This window comes from Bos taurus, chromosome 11, assembly GCF_002263795.3.
Source record: "Bos taurus isolate L1 Dominette 01449 registration number 42190680 breed Hereford chromosome 11, ARS-UCD2.0, whole genome shotgun sequence".
Classification (NCBI taxonomy): Eukaryota; Metazoa; Chordata; class Mammalia; order Artiodactyla; family Bovidae; genus Bos; species Bos taurus.
Window position 1 is genome coordinate 7,230,979 of NC_037338.1, and position 18,868 is coordinate 7,249,846.

Here is an 18,868-nt window from a genome sequence, read left to right on the forward strand (position 1 = left end):
AACAGAATCTTATGAGACCTTGCTGCTGCTGCTAAGTCACTTCAGTCGTGTCCGACTCTGTGCGACCCCATAGACGGCAGCCCACCAGTCTCCCCCGTCCCTGGGATTCTCCAGACAAGAACACTGGAGTGGGTTGCCATTTCTTTCTCCAGTGCATGAAAGTGAAAAGTGAAAATGAAGTCACTCAGTCGTGTCCGACTCTAGCGACCCCATGGACTTCAGCCTACCAGGCTCCTCCGTCCATGGGATTTTCCAGGCAAGAGTACTGGAGTGGGGTGCCATTGCCTTCTCCGTATGAGACCTTAAACAAGTTCCAAAATATAGTTCTCTATCTGAAAGGGAAAGGAACAAGCCTGCTGTAAGTCAGACACTAAACTCTTCATCTACATTATCCCAGGAAACTCTGGCAGCAGCCTGCCAGGGGTTGTTCGTCCCTGATTTTACACTTGGGGGTTCAAACCCTGGTATGTGTGCCGTCAGCACGCTAGCGTGCCAGGCCCTCACAGGGCTTTGTTCTCTGGATATTATCATGCTTCGATGGAGCAGACTGTCCTTTGATGTGTACCTAATAAGACAGCGGGGCTGCAGCTACAGAGACAGCCTGGAGGAACTCCGGAGTGCGTGTTGTTTAATCAGAAAAAAAGCCCCGGCTGTTTAATCTGACCTCAGGGAAGACACAGGAGTGCCTCATTGATTAGAATCTGATTCTGGGTGCACAGTGGATGCCCCTCAGCAGTGTGGTTCTGAAAAAGTGAACACAGATGCTGCTTTTGACTTTCAAAATCAGTTCAGGGCTTCCCCAGTGACTCAGTGGTAAAGAATCTACCTGCCAATCTTGGAGATGTGGGTTTGACCCCTGGGTCGGGAAGATCCCCCTGGAGGAGGAAATGGCAACCCATTCTAATATCCTTGCCTGGAGAATCCCGTGGACAGAGGAGCCTGGGGGGTTACAGTCCATGGGGTCACAAAGGGTCTGATCCAACTGAGTAACTAAACAAGGATCCCAAGTCTTAATTCTTCCCCACTTACCATAAGGCTTGAGCTTAGGTAGCTATTCACATTCTTTCTTGTTCCTCTTTCTCAGACCAAAAGGAGTTTGACGCCTTTGTATCCTATGCGAAATGGAGCCCCTTTGAGACCGAGGCCTCTTCATCTCTGAGTGAGGAAACCTTGGCTCTGAATCTTCTCCCTGATGTTTTGGAAAACAAATATGGATATACCCTGTGCCTGCTTGAAAGGGACGTGGCCCCTGGGGGAGGTAGGTCTGCAGCTGGCAGAAAACGCAGAACAGGAGAGCTACAGGCGTGCACTCTGCGTGTTGTCCTCCATTCTTTGTCTTGGGCTACATATCTTCTGGAAGGATTCATGAGCTTAGAACATCTTGGGCAATGACACAGAAAGCCATGTGTTGCAGAGACATGCTCCATCATGAAAAAAAAAAAATCCATCTTCAGAAAGCCCAGAGAGACTTCCAGAACAAAGATATCTTTTCTGGCTCCTCAACCGGAAGTTAGTTCTGTCTTCCCAAATGAGTGGTCCCTCTCCTTCCTGGGACTCTGCCAGCCACAGACTCAGCACTGGGCTCAGCAGGCTCCCAGGCCAGGCACCCATGAGATGTGTGGACCTCATTCCTCCCACCGTCCTCCTCTGCCTCAGAGGCCCCCACCCAGGAGCCAGGGACATTGCTTGCCCCTCCCTCATTCCAGTCAACCTGGTTCCAGTGAGTTTTGATCCTGGAGGGACTCAGAAGTTGAGGGGAGAGAACACAGGGGAGGAAGCTGAACTGACAGTCACTAGACACGGAATATAATCCAACTGTCTGTAGAGTTAGTAGATGCAGTAAAAGTGATCGAGAAAATCAGGCTTCTCCTTTCCTTTGCCATCACAAAGAACCCCGCTGGGTGGATCTGGGAGATTCAGGGTTATGGTGACTCAAGGTTTAACAATAACAATTGCAAATAATTAAATTCTTTCTCTCCAGTGTACACAGAGGACATTGTCAGCATTATTAAGAAAAGCAGGAGGGGAATCTTCATCTTGAGCCCCAACTACGTCAGTGGACCCAGCATCTTTGAACTACAAGCAGCAGTGAATCTGGCTTTGGAGGATCAAACACTCAAACTGATTTTAATTAAGTTCTCTTCCTTCCAAGAGCCAGAGTCCCTACCTCATCTAGTGAGAAGAGCTCTCAGGGTTTTGCCTTCTGTCACCTGGAAAGGCTTAAAATCAGTTCCTCCCAACTCTAGATTCTGGACCCAAATACGCTACCACATGCCTGTGAAAAGCTCCAGGGGAGTCACGTGGAACCATCTGAGAACTATGCCATGGATTTTTTCTTTGGAAAAGACGCAGTAAGACAGAACCCACTGGGAGGAGCTCCCAGCCTGGAGGATGGTAAAATGGATGTGAACCGCCTCCCTCTGCCTCTCGTCCTGCCCCTGGTGAGCAGAGACCTTGATGGATGGAACACACAGCACACACCAGGCTGATATCACCGGGAAGGGTCCTGCCAGCCCCAAGCAAGCTTGGCCGGCACTGGAATGAACGGAAGCTGTGGTGCAAGGCTCTGATTCCCTGGACAGGACAGAGGGAGGGCGAATTCTCCAGACTCCTGCACACATTCGGCCCACAAAGTCCCTAAGATTTTCCTAGTGGTGGCTGTGGACTGTTGTGTCTATTTTGTTTCGTACACATCACTTTAGATATCTTTGCAATCAAATAAATATTACTTTATTAGAAACAAGTGATTAAAACTTTGCCTAAAGCATCTCTGTGAAGAAGACAATTCTTACTCTGTGTTCACCATTCACTGGAGCCCAGTACGCAAGGAGGAAAAGAGAAAACAGGGGTCAAGGACCAGACAGGACCTTGGTTCATCTCTAGTGTGTCCTTGTGGGAACTAGAAGGAAGATCCCCTTCTTCTGGGCTGACACAGCCCTGAGTCAGGACACAGGCCTTAGGGAGCAGAGTGGGGCTAATGTCAGCTCCTCCTTGTCTCCTGGCCTTTGTGCAGGGCCTGAAGTTCATGCTTTACTCTGGACCACAGGAAGTGGGGGCCAATTAAGCCAACATGGTCTGGCCATTGAGGAGACAAGGAATCGACCAGTGGTTTTGCATGCGTGAGTGTGTGTGTGTATGTATGTGTGAGTGTGTGTGTTAAGTCACTTCAATCATGTCTGACTCTTTGCAACCCTATGGACGGTAGCCTGCCAGGTTCCTCTGTCAATGGGATTCTCCAGGCAAGAATACTGGAATGGGTAGCCATTTCCTTCTCCAGGAGATCTTCCTGACCCAGGGATCTTATGTGCAAAATATTGTGTTGGCCCAAAAGTTCGTTCAGGTTTTTCTGTAAGATGTTATGGAGCTTTTTGGCCAAGCCAATAGAAAGACGGTGGCAAGAGGCAGCAGCCAAGACAACAGTCTGGGAAATAATTGTCTACACTGGTTGACAGACAGCAATATTAGGGCTTGAACAGTGCTTAAGTCTGAACTGTTGGCCCATTGAGACTGGTGGTCCCCATGTGCTTCCTGACCCACCAGTCTCATTGAGGTCCTCGTAAGTGATGGACCATCAGCTGGGGGACCAAGTACCTGTTTCTCCTAGACAAGGCTCATTTCATTCTCATCAGTGTGTTTTCCTGATGAGAGTTCAACCTGCAGTTATAACAGTGTTCTAGTCACAGACGGATGTGCACATGTCATGCTCCGTCTTCCCCATTTGTTGTTATGGTTCAGTTGCTAAGTCGTGTCCAACTCTTTGCAAACCATGGACTGCAGTATGCCAGGCTTCCCTGTCCTTCGCTCTCTCCTGGAGTTTGCTCAAACTCAGGTCCAGTGAATCAGTGATGCCATCCATCATCTTATCCTCAGTCGTCCCCTTCTCCTCCTACCCTCACTCTTTCCCAGCCTCAGGGTCTTTTCCAATGAATCAGCTTTTTACATCAGGTGGCCAAAGTACTGGAGCTTCCCCAGTAGAAGGGAGCAATTCATTTGTGCAGTAAAGCATAGCACCTTCTGGACTGATTCACACATACTGTGCCCTGCTCACTGGTGTGAGCATGATCCAGGTTTAAAGCCATTGTCATCTGGCCACTGCTTAGTGCCGGTGGGAAAGGCTCTGAGGTTTCTTTGCACAGAGGCACCCACATCACACAAACCACGGTGGCTTGGCATCGAGCAGCATCCTTGTTGGGAATTTCAGTGATAAAGTTAAAGATGAGTTCAAGGGTACAAATTATTCCTGGACGGAGTTTCTTGTGGGAAGCCTCATTGCAGGCTCTCAGAAGGGAAGGAGGCACACTGTCATTGTCCCATGGTGTCATGGGATGACCCGAGTCCTTGGTTTTCCGGTCGGTCACTCTCAGAGACCTAAGCCTCAGAAATCTCTTTCGGCTAGTTTATCCAGGTTTCTTTTATTCTAGAATAAGTATGGCCATAGCTGATATTTCCAGAGGTCCGGAGTTTTGTTCTTTTTAAAATACTTATTTATTTATTTGGCTGTGCTGGGTCTTAGTTGCAGCACTTGAGATCTTCAGCCTTCGATTTGGCGTGTGAGATCTTTAGTTGAGGCATGTGGAATCCATTTCCCTGACCAGGGATCAAACCCAGGCCCCCTGTATTGGGAATGCTGAGTCTTAGCTTCTGGACCACCAGGAGGTCCTTGGAGTTTTGTTCTTAGATTAACCAAAGCTTATTGCTGCATACACACAAAAAAGAAACTAGGTCTACCATTTACAGAATACACTCTTTCAGGTGAATCGGTGCACTGAGAATGACAAATAAACATTTAGGATAAAGCTTTATTAATATTTCTTACAGGTAATTCAATCAAATAAGGTGGACAGCCAAAACGAGTTTGTGATACAGGAGATTGATGGTAATTAAATAATTGATCTCGGTAAAATGCAATGTGAAGGAATAATTTTTTTCCCCCACCGCACGTTCTAAATAAGGTGCCCATATGCTCTGCTTCTGTTTCATACCTGTTGTCCAAGTACAATTTTCATAGTGAGAGTATAATTTCTGATTCTGAAAATGTGTCCCACTTTAGATTGTGGTCATCTTACCTCTAGGGCACATTGTAGAATGGTCTTTACTGACCCTGGGTGATATCTCAGGCAGATCTGACAATGTACCTGGTCTCACCTGGGTTTTAACACCCACATTTACTATCTATATTATTACCTTTCCAGACTGCTGCTGCTGCTGCTGCTAAGTCGCTTCAGTCGTGTCCGACTCTGTGCGACCCCATAGACGAAAGCCCACCAGGCTCCCCCGTCCCTGGGATTCTCCAGGCAAGAACACTGGAGTGGGTTGCCATTTCCTTCTCCAATGCATGAAAGTGAAAAGTGAAAGTGAAGTCGCTCAGTCGTGTCCAACTCCTAGCGACCCCATGGACTGCAGCCTACCAGGCTCCTCCGTCCATGGGATTTTCCAGGCAAGAGTACTGGAGTGCGGTGCCATTGCCTTCTCCGACCAGATAAAATGGAGTAAGCATTCAACCACCTTTCCCCCACTCACTGTGGCTATGAAGCTTGGATTAGATGCGTATAGAAATCGGTTTGGTTTTTCAAATATGACACAAAAGAACCTATCTGTGAAACAGAAACAGAATCACAGACAGAACAGACTGCTGTCTGCCTAGGGAGCAGGGGTTGGAGGAAGGATGAAGTGGGAAGTTGGGATTAGCAGATGTACGCTTCCATATATAGGACGGATAAACAAGGCCCTCCTGTACAGCACACAGAACTGCATTCAATATCCTACGATAAATCATCGTGGGAAAGAATATTGTCAAAGGTATATATGTACACATACACGCATAACTTACACTACTGAGTACCTGCTTGGTTTCAAGAGCCGACGTCTCTGTGGTGGGGGGCGGGGGGATGTGTCCGTTTTGATTCGTGGAGCTGTGGTCTCAAGAGGGCGTGGCCAACATCTCTTGACCCTTCCTTCTTTCCTCTTACCACCTGGTGGGGGCGCTGGAAGCCGCGACGGGAAACGCACTGCAGGGTGGGGCGCTTAAGGGCACCCGCACTTTCGAAGAGGGGGCCAGAGGTGTGTAGAACCTGAGCATACCTTGCTGAGTATAGACAGGAAGGCACTCAGGAAAGCAAACTCACCGCCAAGCCTCAGAGGCGTGAATCTGACCCTAAATAGAACAGCATAAACTCTGAGAACAGCACTATAGGATAGACGGCTTCCTGAGCTCCAGGGACCAGCCCAGACAGAACTGAAGGACAGTGAAAAAAAACTGACAGTGAAACCACAAGGCTGGTTAGCATTTTGGGCTTGAGTCCAACTAGGTCAGTTGCCTGCTTAAACAAAGTGGCATCCTACATAGGATTTCATAAGATCCAGAGTTGCATGACATAATATTTCAAATATCCAGGATAGAGTCCATTGAGAGCAAAGCAGTGACATTTTCGGATGGAATTTTCAATGTAGGTAGATGTAATATCAACATACAAGGGACAAGGTAGGGGCCTTTGTGTGGTGGTAAGGCACACACAACTTGAAGTAGTAAAATATTATTTCCAAGTAGAAAGTGAGAGCGTAAATATATTTTTATTCCTCGTGTTGGGCTGTGCTCAAGTCATACTTTCTCCAACCCCATGGACTGTAGCCCTCCAGGCTTCTCTGTTCATGGACATTTTCAGGCAAGAGAACGAGTGGGTTGCCATACCCTCCTCCAAAGGGATCCTCCCCACCCAGGGATCGAACCCATGTCTCCAGTACTGGTAGGCGGGTTCTTTACCACTAGGACCACCTGGGAAGCCAGTGTGCAGGTGAGTCAGAGTGATGTGGCTGTGCACAGGGGCACGGGGCAGGGTCGGGGGGTATCCATCATGGGCCAGAGGCTTAAACTGCATGGTGTCCAGGACAGATGAGAGGCAGTTTCCTCTGTGTGTACAGCCTTGGAAGGGCACTGGCAGACACCACACACCCATGCTGCTGATAGATGGGGCAGCAAGAGGAAGAGAAACACAGAAAACAGCAGCGGGAAACTGGAAGGCTCTCCTGCATGGTCCCTCCAGCGCCCTCTGCTGATGGAGCTACACGGTGCTCACCATAAAGGATAAATGCTTCAGAAACCAAGTCCACTCCGTGGAGCAGATATTGAATGGTGAATCTGGGGCCAAGAGGTAATCGAGTGATTCCTGGCATAGAGTGCACCAATCCATCAATAGCTGTACATGCAAAAATTAAGTACTTCTCAGCAATAGAAGAGAATGTACCACTGAGACACACAACAGCTTGGCTGAAGCTCAAAGTGTGATGTGCGTGCATGCATGCTAAGTCACTTCAGTAACGTCTGACTCTTTGTGACTCTGGACTGTAGCCCGCCAGGCTCCTCTGTCCATGGAGTTTCCCAGGCAAGAATAACCTTGCCCTCCTCCAGGGGATCTTCTGGACCCAGAGATTGAACCTGAGTCTCTTGTGTCTCCTGCATTGGCAGGTGATTTCTTACCATTAGTGACACTTTGGAAGCCTGTTGTTGTTTAGTTGCTAAGTCGTGTCCAGCTCTGCCACCCCATGGACTGTAGCCTGCCAGGCGCCTCTATCCATGGGATTCTCCAGGCAAGAATACTGGGGTGGGTTGCCATTTCCTTCTCCAGGAGATCTTCCCGACCCAGGAACTAAACCCACATCTCCTGCATTTGCATGCAGATTCTTTACCACTGAGCCACCTGGGAAATAGATACATGTATGAATGATTCAATTTACTGTAATAACACAGTGTTGTAAAGCAACTATATGCCAATAAATTAAAAAAAAAAAGAATCTAAAATTCATCTGGTGTCTATTATGTACTAAGCACTTTCCTCTCAGACATGTATTTAATCACCTAATCTCCACATCACCTTTAAGATAGTCATCATCATCACCACCATCACCATCAGAACCATCATCATCACCATCAATAAGGCAGTTGAAGCTCTGTGGTGTTTAGAAGATGCCCAAGATCACACAACTTCAACTTTCTTCTCTCTACAAAATCCCTATTCCCTTAGGGAAGCGATCACATTAGAATTGAAGACCGAGCCAGGAGCCACACTCTGGTGTGAAGACGTGTTTCATTTCAGAGCTCATATTCACGCCCACCCCATCCACCAGCAGCACCGTGGTGCCTCTACTCTGACGATGCGGAATCTCCCAAAGTATAGCGCACCCTTCCACAGCGTCCTCTGTTCCTCCCTGAGTAGTGGAAGTTTTGACTTTGGGGAGCAGAGACAGAGCTCAGCTCTTCTGTCCTGAGAGCGGGGTCAAAGCTCTTGACTTCACTCCAGCACGGGATGCAGGCTTTCAATTTAGGGTGTGACGTGCCAGCCCTTGATCCGAAGCCATCCAGCTTAATTGCTAGTTTCGGGCTTGGAAAGCAAATGGTGTTTCTGGACAGCACTGGCCAATTCTCTATCCCTGCTTTCTTCTCCTTTCTTCCTAAAAAAAGAATCAAATTTAAGCCCCAACAAAGTAACAGGAGCTTTGGGGCAAGCGATGGATACTTCAATTCCAGAAGCGCTGTGCGGTAAAGTCAATTATGCCGCCTACTAGGGGAAAGAAGAAAAGATGTGCTGATCATTTTGTTTAAAACTATTCTTGGAGGAAGGTGATTGTCTAATTAACCATGGGCATGCACAGAAAAGTCAATTCTGCTCTTTGAGAACAGAAGCGGCTTTGTGAAACTGAGGGTAAAAAGGAAGAAAACCAGCAACCCCCACCTCAAACTTTGTTTCCAACTGTGCACAGTTGAGGTCCTAGGTGAAGAGAGATTTCTCTGCTGGGTACATCACCCCTTAATTAGTCTCTTGAGGGTGGACCGGATTTGGTCACTTAAATTACAAGGGATCCACTGGGAAGAGGATGTCCTTCCCTCCACACCACTGGACTCCACGAGAAGACGGGTTTAGAAGAGCAGATGACAAGGATCACAAGGCTTCTTGGGACCCGGCACCAAAAACGGTCAGAGGAAGCCAGGTTTCTACCGCTAATACAGTCATCAGATGATCAAACCAAAAGCTTCAGATGGGTCATTAGTTTGCTGACCTAAAATGCCATAAAAATTCCTTTGGTGCTCTGCTTTGCAAGCTGAGTTTTCCCTCCATCATATTTCAAATCTGTTTGTCTATGAACCTGGTTTAGATGACGATTACATGGTCACCTTAATCTCTGGGCTTCCCTGGTGGCTCAGACAGTAAAGAATTTGCCTGCAATGCAGGACACCCAGGTATAACCTCTGGGTAGGGAAGATCCCCTGGAGAAGGGAATGGCAACCTACTCCAGTATTCTTTCCTGGAGAATTCTATGGACTGAGGAACCTGGGGTGATACAATCCATGGGGTCACAGAGAGTCGGACACCACTGAAATGACGAATCAGTTCAGTTCAGTTCAGTCGCTCAGTCGTGTTCGACTCTTTGTGACCCCATGAACCGCAGAACGCCAGGCCTCCCTGTCCATCACCAACTCCCAGAACTTACTCAAATTCATGTCCATTGAGTTGGTGATGACATCCAACCATCTCATCCTCTGTCATCCCCTTCTCCTCCTGCCTTCAATCTTTTGTAGCATCAGGGTCTCATTGGAAAAAATGAGTCAGCTCTTCACATCAGTTGGCCAAAATATTGCAGTTTCAGCTTCAACATCAGTCCTTCCAGTGAACACCTAGGACTGATTCCCTTTAGGATGGACTGTTTGGATCTCCTTGCAGTCCAAAGGACTCTCAAGAGTCTTCTCCAACACAACAGTTCAAAAGCATCAATTCTTCGACGCTCAGTTTTCTTTATAGTCCAACTCTTACATTCATGACTACTGGAAAAACCATAGCTTTGCTGCTGCTGCTGCTGCTAAGTCACCTCAGTCGTGTCCGACTCTGTGTGACCCCATAGACGGCAGCCCACTAGGCTGCCCCGTCCCTGGGATTCTCCAGGGAAGAACACTGGAGTGGGTTGCCATTTCCTTCTCCAGTGCATGAAAGTGAAAGTGAAGTCGCTCAGTCGTGTCTGACTCTTAGCGGCCCCATGGACTGCAGCCTACCAGGCTCCTCAGTCCATGCGATTTTCCAGGCAAGAGTACTGGAGTGGGGTGCCATTGCCTTCTCCGTTGACTAGTACTTAATCATTAATTGAACCTTCCAAGGTGTAGTACTGAGGCTTCCCACTAGGTGTCAGCAGTGTAACTGCCAGAGAACTCAGGGAAAGTATTTCATTACAGAAGTCAAATCTGAGCAAATAATTAAGTGTGGTTCAAGAGCTACCTGCAGCTTTGGCCATGCAAAACAAGGGAGCTAGCAGGGGGAGGAGAGAAGGAGCAAGTGCAACCCAGGTTTCTGGGAGACAGGGAAGAACCCTCTTCCTGGTTAGGAGGGCCCTAGTGACACCTGGAATGAGAACCATGGTGTTCTTTTTAATTTTCGCTCACAAGATGAAACCAGTATGCAGTGACGTGAGGAAACAGCTTTAAAGGAACAGGTATTTCTGCTTCATAAATTGCTCTTCGAATCATGATTGGATGGAAGTCACACAGGTAGTTAGTTCTCTGGGCTTTCTCGAGTCTGCTGAGTGACAGGATGCGTTAAGTCAGAAGCTGTGTTGCCTGAACACAAATGCTGTAAAGGTGACTGGAAAACATGTGTACTTGGAACTCAGTGACACGCTTGGACTCTTCCTGGAACGACCCACGGGCTGTGTGTACATCACCTGTGACCCAGGTGGCGGCTGGCACGCTCTGACAATCCTCCTCTCTTCACAAGAGTGGTGCAGCAGGGCGCACGCCCTGAGAGAAGCCCCAGCATGGGCATTCGGGGGTTTGTGCCTTTCTGTCCTTGGAATTGGTGCCTGTTGCTAGCGACCCTCCAGTGCTGCGGAGCATCTTCTGAGTTGAACAGATCCACAGACTCCTCTGCCCGGCGTGAGCTTAATGTCCGGTATGCTGCTGCCAGCTCCCAGCCAGCCGAGACAATATCTGTCTTCACACTGGATTATGACTACGTGCAAATTCCCTACGAGGTCACCCTCTGGATACTCCTAGCATCACTTGCAAAAATAGGTAAGGCCCCGAGTGTGTTAGCTGGTTTGGGGAGTTGTTTTCTATGTGAGATAATGTGTATGAAAATGCCTTGTAGATGGTGGGTCAAGTGGATTTTAACTATTGCTGCTCTTAGATAAAAATTGTATTCTCTTGACTCAAGGGAAAGGCATTTTTGTCTGGCCATTTATTGCTTCAGGTTGTGCTATGAAATTTAAGAACCTACTTCTGGGCTCTGGGTTGTTTCTATTTCATCTCCTTTCAGGGTGACAGCCATGTGACATTATTTGGTATGTAAAAATCTCAAGTTCTGTGCGTTAAGAAATGCGGAGTAAAGTATGCTGACCTTGGGGTGATGCCCACTGGAAATTTTAGGACCCACATAATGATTCTTCTGTAAAATGTGCTTTCTTCATTCTTGGCCATGGAACCATGGGCTTCATCAATGACTCTCTTTGTTCATTTTTAAAAGTGGTGTGTGCTCCTTGAAAATTGACAGAAAGCAAGAAACAAGGCAACCAGTGGCAACTCATATCCCTCAGTGATGAGGGAGGGTGGAATTAGAGATGGTATCTGTCAGTAAAATCTTGGTTTACACCTGAGCCAAGAGGAGCCAAGGGAGCACTTGTGGTTTCTTCTGCGACATAAAGTGGATTCAAGCTAATGGATGAAATTCTAGCCAGGGTTCTTAGTGCCTCCAGCCAAAGTGAGGGATTCCACTCTGAGACCATTTAATCCCCAACTTCACCCCCTTGTCTCCTTAAAAACAGGTATTCCAGAGCGGAAGGCGGATACAATTATCTCAGTGGTCAAGCATAGCATCTCCTTTGCCTTAGTGATAAACTTTGTTATTTGAATAGATAGATTGTCTCAGTGAAGGAGACACAGTGAAGTATGTAGGTGGCTATTTATATGTTTTGTCTGGAATGGCTGTGAAGTGTGGGTTAAGGCAAGAAATCAGACAGTTAACTCAGGATTCTGGCCATTTCATTGAACTCGCTCCTCGTGGATGTTGGGGGCACCGGCATATTCATTAGGCGCCCTTCATAACTGCCATTCATTTTGAGCTCGTAATGTATGCAGATAAATTGTCAGTTTGAAGAACTCTTGTGCGGTCACATGACCTGATGACACAGAGGGTCTCACATTATTTCTGAGAAGTGCTCAAGTAATCATGGGGTTTCCCAAGGGGATGATATTCTCGCTTCAGAGCTAGGGGTCTATCACCTTTCCTGCAAGCACACAGATGCTAAGAACAGTCCAGGTGATCTTCTGTGACCTTGAGATGTCCTTTGTCAAAATGCCAGCGATTCTGGTCCCACCCACTCCCTTCCTTTCCACAGGAATGCGTGATGTTGGTCCAGAACCAAGAAACTAAATCTGCCACTGACTAGTCACGCTGCCTTTTTAAATCTCAATTTGTTCATCTGTGAAATTATTCCTGAGATCTCTTCCTGGTGCAAATAAGGATTTCTTAATGGAAAAGAAGCTTCCATTCTATACCACTAAACATCTCAATGTACACAGTGTATGTTTTATACCAACAGAAAACACAGATAGTCCTTTAGAGGTGTTGCATGTGCCCAGACTATGTCTACAAGTTGAGAGTCCTGTGAGGATGCTGTTGTTCACTGAACTGCTGCCTAAATGTTCTTGATTTTCATGTGGATGCAACTCAACATGCTATAGAAAAAAAAAAAAAAACTAAAGTAAGTTATCAGTTGGGGCATGCCTATTGAAAAACAATGTTATCTTTGCTGGCCTTTAAGAATTCAGATTATTTTTGTATTGTACATGAAAAGAGGGATTCCCTGATAGCTCAGTTGGTAAAGAATCTTCCTGCAGTTCAGGAGACGCCGGTTCGATTCCTGATTTGAGAAGATCCCCTGGATAAGGGAAAGGCCTGGAGACTTCCGTGGACTGTATAGTCCATGGGACTGCAAAGAGTCAGACACGACTGAGCGACTTGAAATGAAGGTCAAATTTAGTGAATGCATAGTGTGATCCAGGCATTGGGCTTGTAGCTTTACTCTTGTTGCTGTTCAGTCGCTAAGTCATGCCCGTTTCTTCACATCCCCATGGACTGCAGCACACCAGGCTTTCCCATCCTTCACTACCTCCTGGAGTTTGCTCAAACTCATGTCCATTGAATCAGTGATGCCATCCAACCATCTCATCCTCTGTCGCCCCCTTCTCCTCTTGCCCTCAGTCTTTCCTAGCATCAGGCCTTTTCCAGTGAGTCGGCTCTTCGAACCAGGTGACCAAAGTATTGGAGCTTCAGCTTCAGCACCAGTCCATCCCATGAATATTCAGGATCGATTTCCTTTAGGATTGACTGGATAACTTTATATACGATAGCAAACAAATAATAATAATAATGACATAAAACTTTAACACTTAAGGAGTCCACAAAGATTTTTTAGATTCTATATTATAAAGCTTGAATCAAAATCTGATTAATAATCGCTAGTATTATCATTCATTCTTTTATTCAGTCTTCTACCAAGACACATGTATTGAGTGCCCAGGCAATGTGTGGGAATCATTTCGGTCCCTAGCCTCAAAGGAAAAGATGGGTGAGTCTAGTCGTGCCTCATAGGTACTCCAACAAGGGCCATCTTTGACTTTCAGGCAGGACTTAGTTATCTGTGGCCATTTAAGTTTCAGGCCCTGAAACTGTAAAGTCTAAAAGTGAGTGACTGTTTTGTCCATTATGGAAAGGGAGAAGAGTTGAGAAAGGTGAAATTCACAAAGTATTTCCCTGAAAGGGCCCTGCTTACAGGCTGAACCCTCTTGCTGCTATCAGTGTGTAGATACGCCTTAGTTTCAGGCAGGTGACGTGGGCTCATTTCAGGAAACTCAGTTCCTGGAAGCAGGACCACCCTGGGGGAGACACAGGGCCTGAAAAAAATCACACTAGGGGCTCTTCTGCCTACCTTACATATTTTAAAAGTTAAGTGTGATTAAAATAAGCACTCATCGAAGAAGGAAGAGGAGCAAGAGAGGGGAGAAGGAGAAGAAGGAAGCTCTTAGTAAGAAATGGAGAGCGCTTCCCTGGTGGTCCAGTGCTTAAGAATCTGCCTGCCAATGCAGGGGACCCGGGTTTGATCCCTGGTCCAGGAAGATTCCACATGCTGCGGGCAACTAAGCCTGTGTACCACAGCTGCTGAAGCCTGTACACTTCAGCCCATGCTCTGTAACAAAAGAAGCCACCACAATGAGAAGCCTGGGCACCGCAACTTGAGTGTAGCTTCCGCTCACCTTAACTGAAGAAAGCCCTCATGCAGCAATAATGCACAGCCAAAAATAAATAAGGAAAAAAAAAGGAAGAAACAGAGAAAGCAGCACTCTAGAAGGCGAACTTAAACTGGTCTTGAAGCCAGTGGGCTGGGTGTGTGGTTTGGCGTGTCTCTGGATACTAATTAAAGTCCATTGTATTAGTTCAGTTCAGTTAAGTCGCTCAGTCCTGTCCAACTCTTTGCAACCCCATGAATCGCAGCACACCAGGCCTCCCTGTCCATCACCAACTCCCAGAGTTCACTCAGACTCACGTCCATAGAGTCAGTGACGCCATCCAGCCATCTCATCCTCTGTCGTCCCCTTCTCCTGCCCCCAATCCCGCCCAGCATCAGAGTCTTTTCCAATGAGTCAACTCTTCCTATGAAGTGGCCAAAGTACTGGAGTTTCAGCTTCAGCATCATTCCCTCCAAAGAACACCCAGGGATGATCTCCTTAAGAATGGACTGGTTGGACCTCCTTGCAGGCCAAGGGACTCTCAAGAGTCTTCTCCAACACCACACTTCAAAAGCATCAATTCTTCAGCACTCAGCCTTCTTCACAGTCCAACTCTCACATCCATACATGACCACAGGAAAAACCATAGCCTTGACTAGACGGACCTTTGTTGGCAAAGTAATGTCTCTGCTTTTGAATATGCTATCTAGGTTGGTCATAACTTTCCTTCCAAGGAGTAAGCGTCTTTTAATCTCATGGCTGCAGTCACCATCTGCAGTGATTTTGGAGCCCAGAAAAATAAGGTCTGACACTGTTTCCACTGTTTCCCCATCTATTTCCCATGAAGTGATGAGACCGGATGCCATGATCTTCGTTTTCTGAATGTTGAGCTTTCAGCCAACTTTTTCACTTTCCACTTTCACTTTCATCAAGAGGCTTTTCAGTTCCTCTTCACTTTCTGCCGTAAGGGTGGTGCCATCTGCATATCTGAGGTTATTGATATTTCTCCCAGCAATCTTGATTCCAGCTTGTGTTTCTTCCAGCCCAGCATTTCTCATGATGTACTCTGCATAGAAGTTAAATAAGCAGGATGACAATACACAGCCTTGACGTACTCCTTTTCCTATTTGGAACCAGTCTGTGGTTCCATGTCCAGTTCTAACTGTTGCTTCCTGACCTGCATATAGGTTTCTCAAGAGGCAGGTCAGGTGGTCTGGTATTCCCATCTCTTTCAGAGTTTTCTACAGTTTATTGTGATCCACACAGTCAAAGGCTTTGGCGTAGTCAATAAAGCAGAAATAGATGTTTTTCTGGAACTCCCTTGCTTTTCCCATGATCCAGCGGATGTTGGCAATTTGATCTCTGGTTCCTCTGCCTTTTCTAAAACCAGCTTGAACATCTGGAAATTCATGGTTCACGTATTGCTGAAGCCTGGCTTGGAGAATTTTGAGTGTTACTTTACTAGTGTGTGAGATGAGTGTAAGTGTGCGGTAGTTTGAGCATTCTTTGGCATTGCCTTTCTTTGGGATTGGAATGAAAACTGACCTTTTCCAGTCCTGTGGCCACTGCTGAGTTTTCCAAATTTGCTGGCATATTGAGTGCAGCACTTTCACAGCATCATCTTTCAGGATTTGAAATAGCTCAACTGGAATTCCATCACCTCCACTAGCTTTGTTCATAGTGATGCTTTCTAAGGCCCACTGGACTTCACATTCCAGGATGTCTGGCTCTAGGTCAGTGATCACGTCATCGTGATTATCTGGGTCATGAAGATCTTTTTTGTACAGTTCTTCTGTGTATTCTTGCCACCTCTTATTTATATCTTCTGCTTCTGTTAGATCCATACCATTTCTGTCCTTTATCGAGCCCATCTTTGCATGAAATGTTCCCTTGGTATCTCTAATTTTCTTGAAGGGATCTCTAGTCTTTCCCATTCTGTTCTTTTCCTCTATTCCTTTGCAGTGATCACTGAGGAAAGCTTTCTTATCTCTCCTTGCTATTCTTTGGACCTCTGCAACCAGATGCTTATATCTTTCCTTTTCTCCTTTCCTTTTCACTTCTCTTCTTTTCACAGCTATTTGTAAGGCCCCCCCAGACAGCCATTTTGCTTTTTTGCATTTCTTTTCCATGGGGATGGTCTTGATCCCTGTCTCCTGTACAATGTCACGAACCTCATTCCATAGTTCATCAAGCACTCTATCTATCAGATCTAGGCCCTTAAATCTATTTCTCACTTCCACTGTATAATCATAAGGGATTTGATTTAGGTCATACCTGAATGGTCTAGTGGTTTTCCCTACTTTCTTCAATTTCAGTCTGAATTTGCCAATAAGGAGTTCATGATCTGAGCCACAGTCAGCTCCCAGTCTTGTTTTTGGTGACTGTATAGAGCTTCTCCATCTTTGGCTGCAAAGAATATAATCAATCTGATTTCAGTGTTGACCATCTGGTGATGTCCATGTGTAGAGTCTTCTCTTATGTTGTTGGAAGAGGGTGTTTGTTATGACCAGTGCGTTCTCTTGGCAAAACTCTATTAGCCTTTGCCCTGCTTCATTCCATATTCCAAGGGCAAATTTGCCTGTTCCTCCTGGTGTTTCTTGACTTCCTACTTTTGCATTCCAGTCCCCTATAATGAAAAGGACATCTTTTTTGGGTGTTAGTTCTAAAAGGTCTTGGAGGTCTTCACAGAACCGTTCAACTTCAGCTTCTTCAGCGTTACTGGTTAGGGCATAGACTTGGATTACTGTGATACTGAAACGGTTTGCCTTGGAAATGAACAGAGATCATTCTGTCATTTTTGAGATTGCATCCAAGTACTGCATTTTGGACTCTTTTGTTGACCATGATGGCCACTCCATTTCTTCTGAGGGATTCCTGCCCACAGTAGTAGATATAATGGTCATCTGAGTTAAATTCACCCATTCCAGTCCATTTCAGTTCGCTGATTCCTAGAATGTCGACGTTCACTCTTGCCATCTCCTGTTTGACCACTTCCAATTTGCCTTGATTCATGGACCTAACATTCCAGGTTCCTATGCAAAATTGCTCTTTACAGCATCAGACCTTGCTTCTATCACCAGTCACATCCACAACTGGGTATTGTTTTGCTTTGGCTCCATCTCTTCATTCTTTCCGGAGTTATTTCTCCACTCATCTCCAGTAGCATATTGGGCACCTACTGACCTGGGGAGTTCCCCTTTCAGTATCCTATCATTTTGCCTTTTCACACTGTTCATGGGGTTCTCAAGGCAAGAATACTGAAGACGTTTGCCATTCCCTTCTCCAGTGGACCACATTCTGTCAGACCTCTCCACCATGACCCGCCCATCTTGGGTTGCCCCACGGGCGTGGCTTAGTTTCATAGAGTTAGACCAGGCTGTGGTCCATGTGATTAGATTGACTAGTTTTCTGTGAGTATGGTTTCAGTGTGTCTGCCCTCTGATGCCCTCTTGCAACACCTACCGTCTTACTTGGGTTTCTCTTACCTTGGACGTGGGGTATCTCTTCACGGCTGCTCCAGCAAAGCACAGCTGCTGCTCCTTACCTTGGATGAGGGGTATCTCCTCGCCGCCCCTCCTGACCTTGAACGTGGAGTAGCTCCTCTAGGCCCTCCTGCACCTGCGCAGCTACCGCTCCTTGGATGTGGGGTTGCTCCTCTCGACTGAGGGACTAACACTACCTCTTTAGCCTTGAATTTCACACCCTTCATTGTTTAGCTCAAAATTATCTTGCAACTCTTCCCCTAATAATCTTCCCAATTAAAATGTGCTCCAGTCAGATTGTTGCAGGGAAGAACAAAATCTGACTACAGGTCAGATCTGTTTCTTTTACTTTAACCTTTGCTTCTCGTTGCTTCTGTTTACTAAGAGGATACTGTCTGTACATAATGGCCTGCCTTGGTGAACCCAGCCTCTCGGCCTGAAGGTTAAACCAAAGTGCCTTTGCTCAGGGAAACACCCTGACTGGGTCCACCTGTGGGTTGCTACAGGAAGGAAGAAATTAACACATGCCCTCCCAGTGCTAGCCATCCCAGGAGATATTTGCAAGATTACAGGGCTTTTTACTTTAATTCCTCACCACCTCTGTCTCTGTGTTTTAAAGAAACTGGCATCCAGGCCCTCCAAAGAGCAAGTTGGACTCAGTAACAAGGTGAATCTACTCAATGAATGAAGATATTTTTGAAACCATCTAGCCGGGCTATTGGAGAAGGCAGTGGCACCCCACTCCAGTACTCTTGCCTGGAAAATCCTATGGACGGGGGAGCCTGGTAGGCTGCCGTCTATGGGGTCGCACAGAGTCAGACACGACTGAAGCAACTTAGCAGCAGCAGCAGCAGCTGGGCTATTCCTGACTCTCCCCTATTTCTCTCCGAGTTCTCCCCTTCTAAAATGCCTTCCCTTCTGTTATTCGATTATTTAAGCCCTTGTTGTAGTTTAGTTGTTCAGTCGTGTCTGACTTTTTATGACCCCCCTGGACTGTATCCCTTGAGCGGGGATTCGACACCCAGATATACATGGTGTAGAACATCTGGCAGCAGGAAGTGGAATGCACTGGGAGATGGGGGGTGAAGTAGGAGGTCAGGAAGACACTGCAGTGAGTGGATGA

The 18,868-nt window shown here is 46.6% G+C and overlaps 2 protein-coding genes across 2 annotated transcripts in view; both read left to right on the forward strand.

The window, feature by feature from the left end:
* Window positions 1-2,793, forward strand: part of IL18RAP (interleukin 18 receptor accessory protein) — a 30,468-nt gene extending 27,675 nt beyond the window's left edge. The window contains exons 10-11 of the mRNA XM_010809839.3: window positions 1,085-1,258; window positions 1,982-2,793. Coding sequence (XP_010808141.2) covers window positions 1,085-1,258; window positions 1,982-2,355 — 548 coding nt within the window. The 3' untranslated portion in view covers window positions 2,356-2,793. The remainder of the gene's footprint in view (window positions 1-1,084; window positions 1,259-1,981) is intronic.
* Window positions 2,794-10,231: 7,438 nt separating this feature from the next.
* Window positions 10,232-18,868, forward strand: part of SLC9A4 (solute carrier family 9 member A4) — a 56,378-nt gene continuing 47,741 nt past the window's right edge. The window contains exon 1 of the mRNA XM_002691184.7: window positions 10,232-11,050. Coding sequence (XP_002691230.2) covers window positions 10,795-11,050 — 256 coding nt within the window. The 5' untranslated portion in view covers window positions 10,232-10,794. The remainder of the gene's footprint in view (window positions 11,051-18,868) is intronic.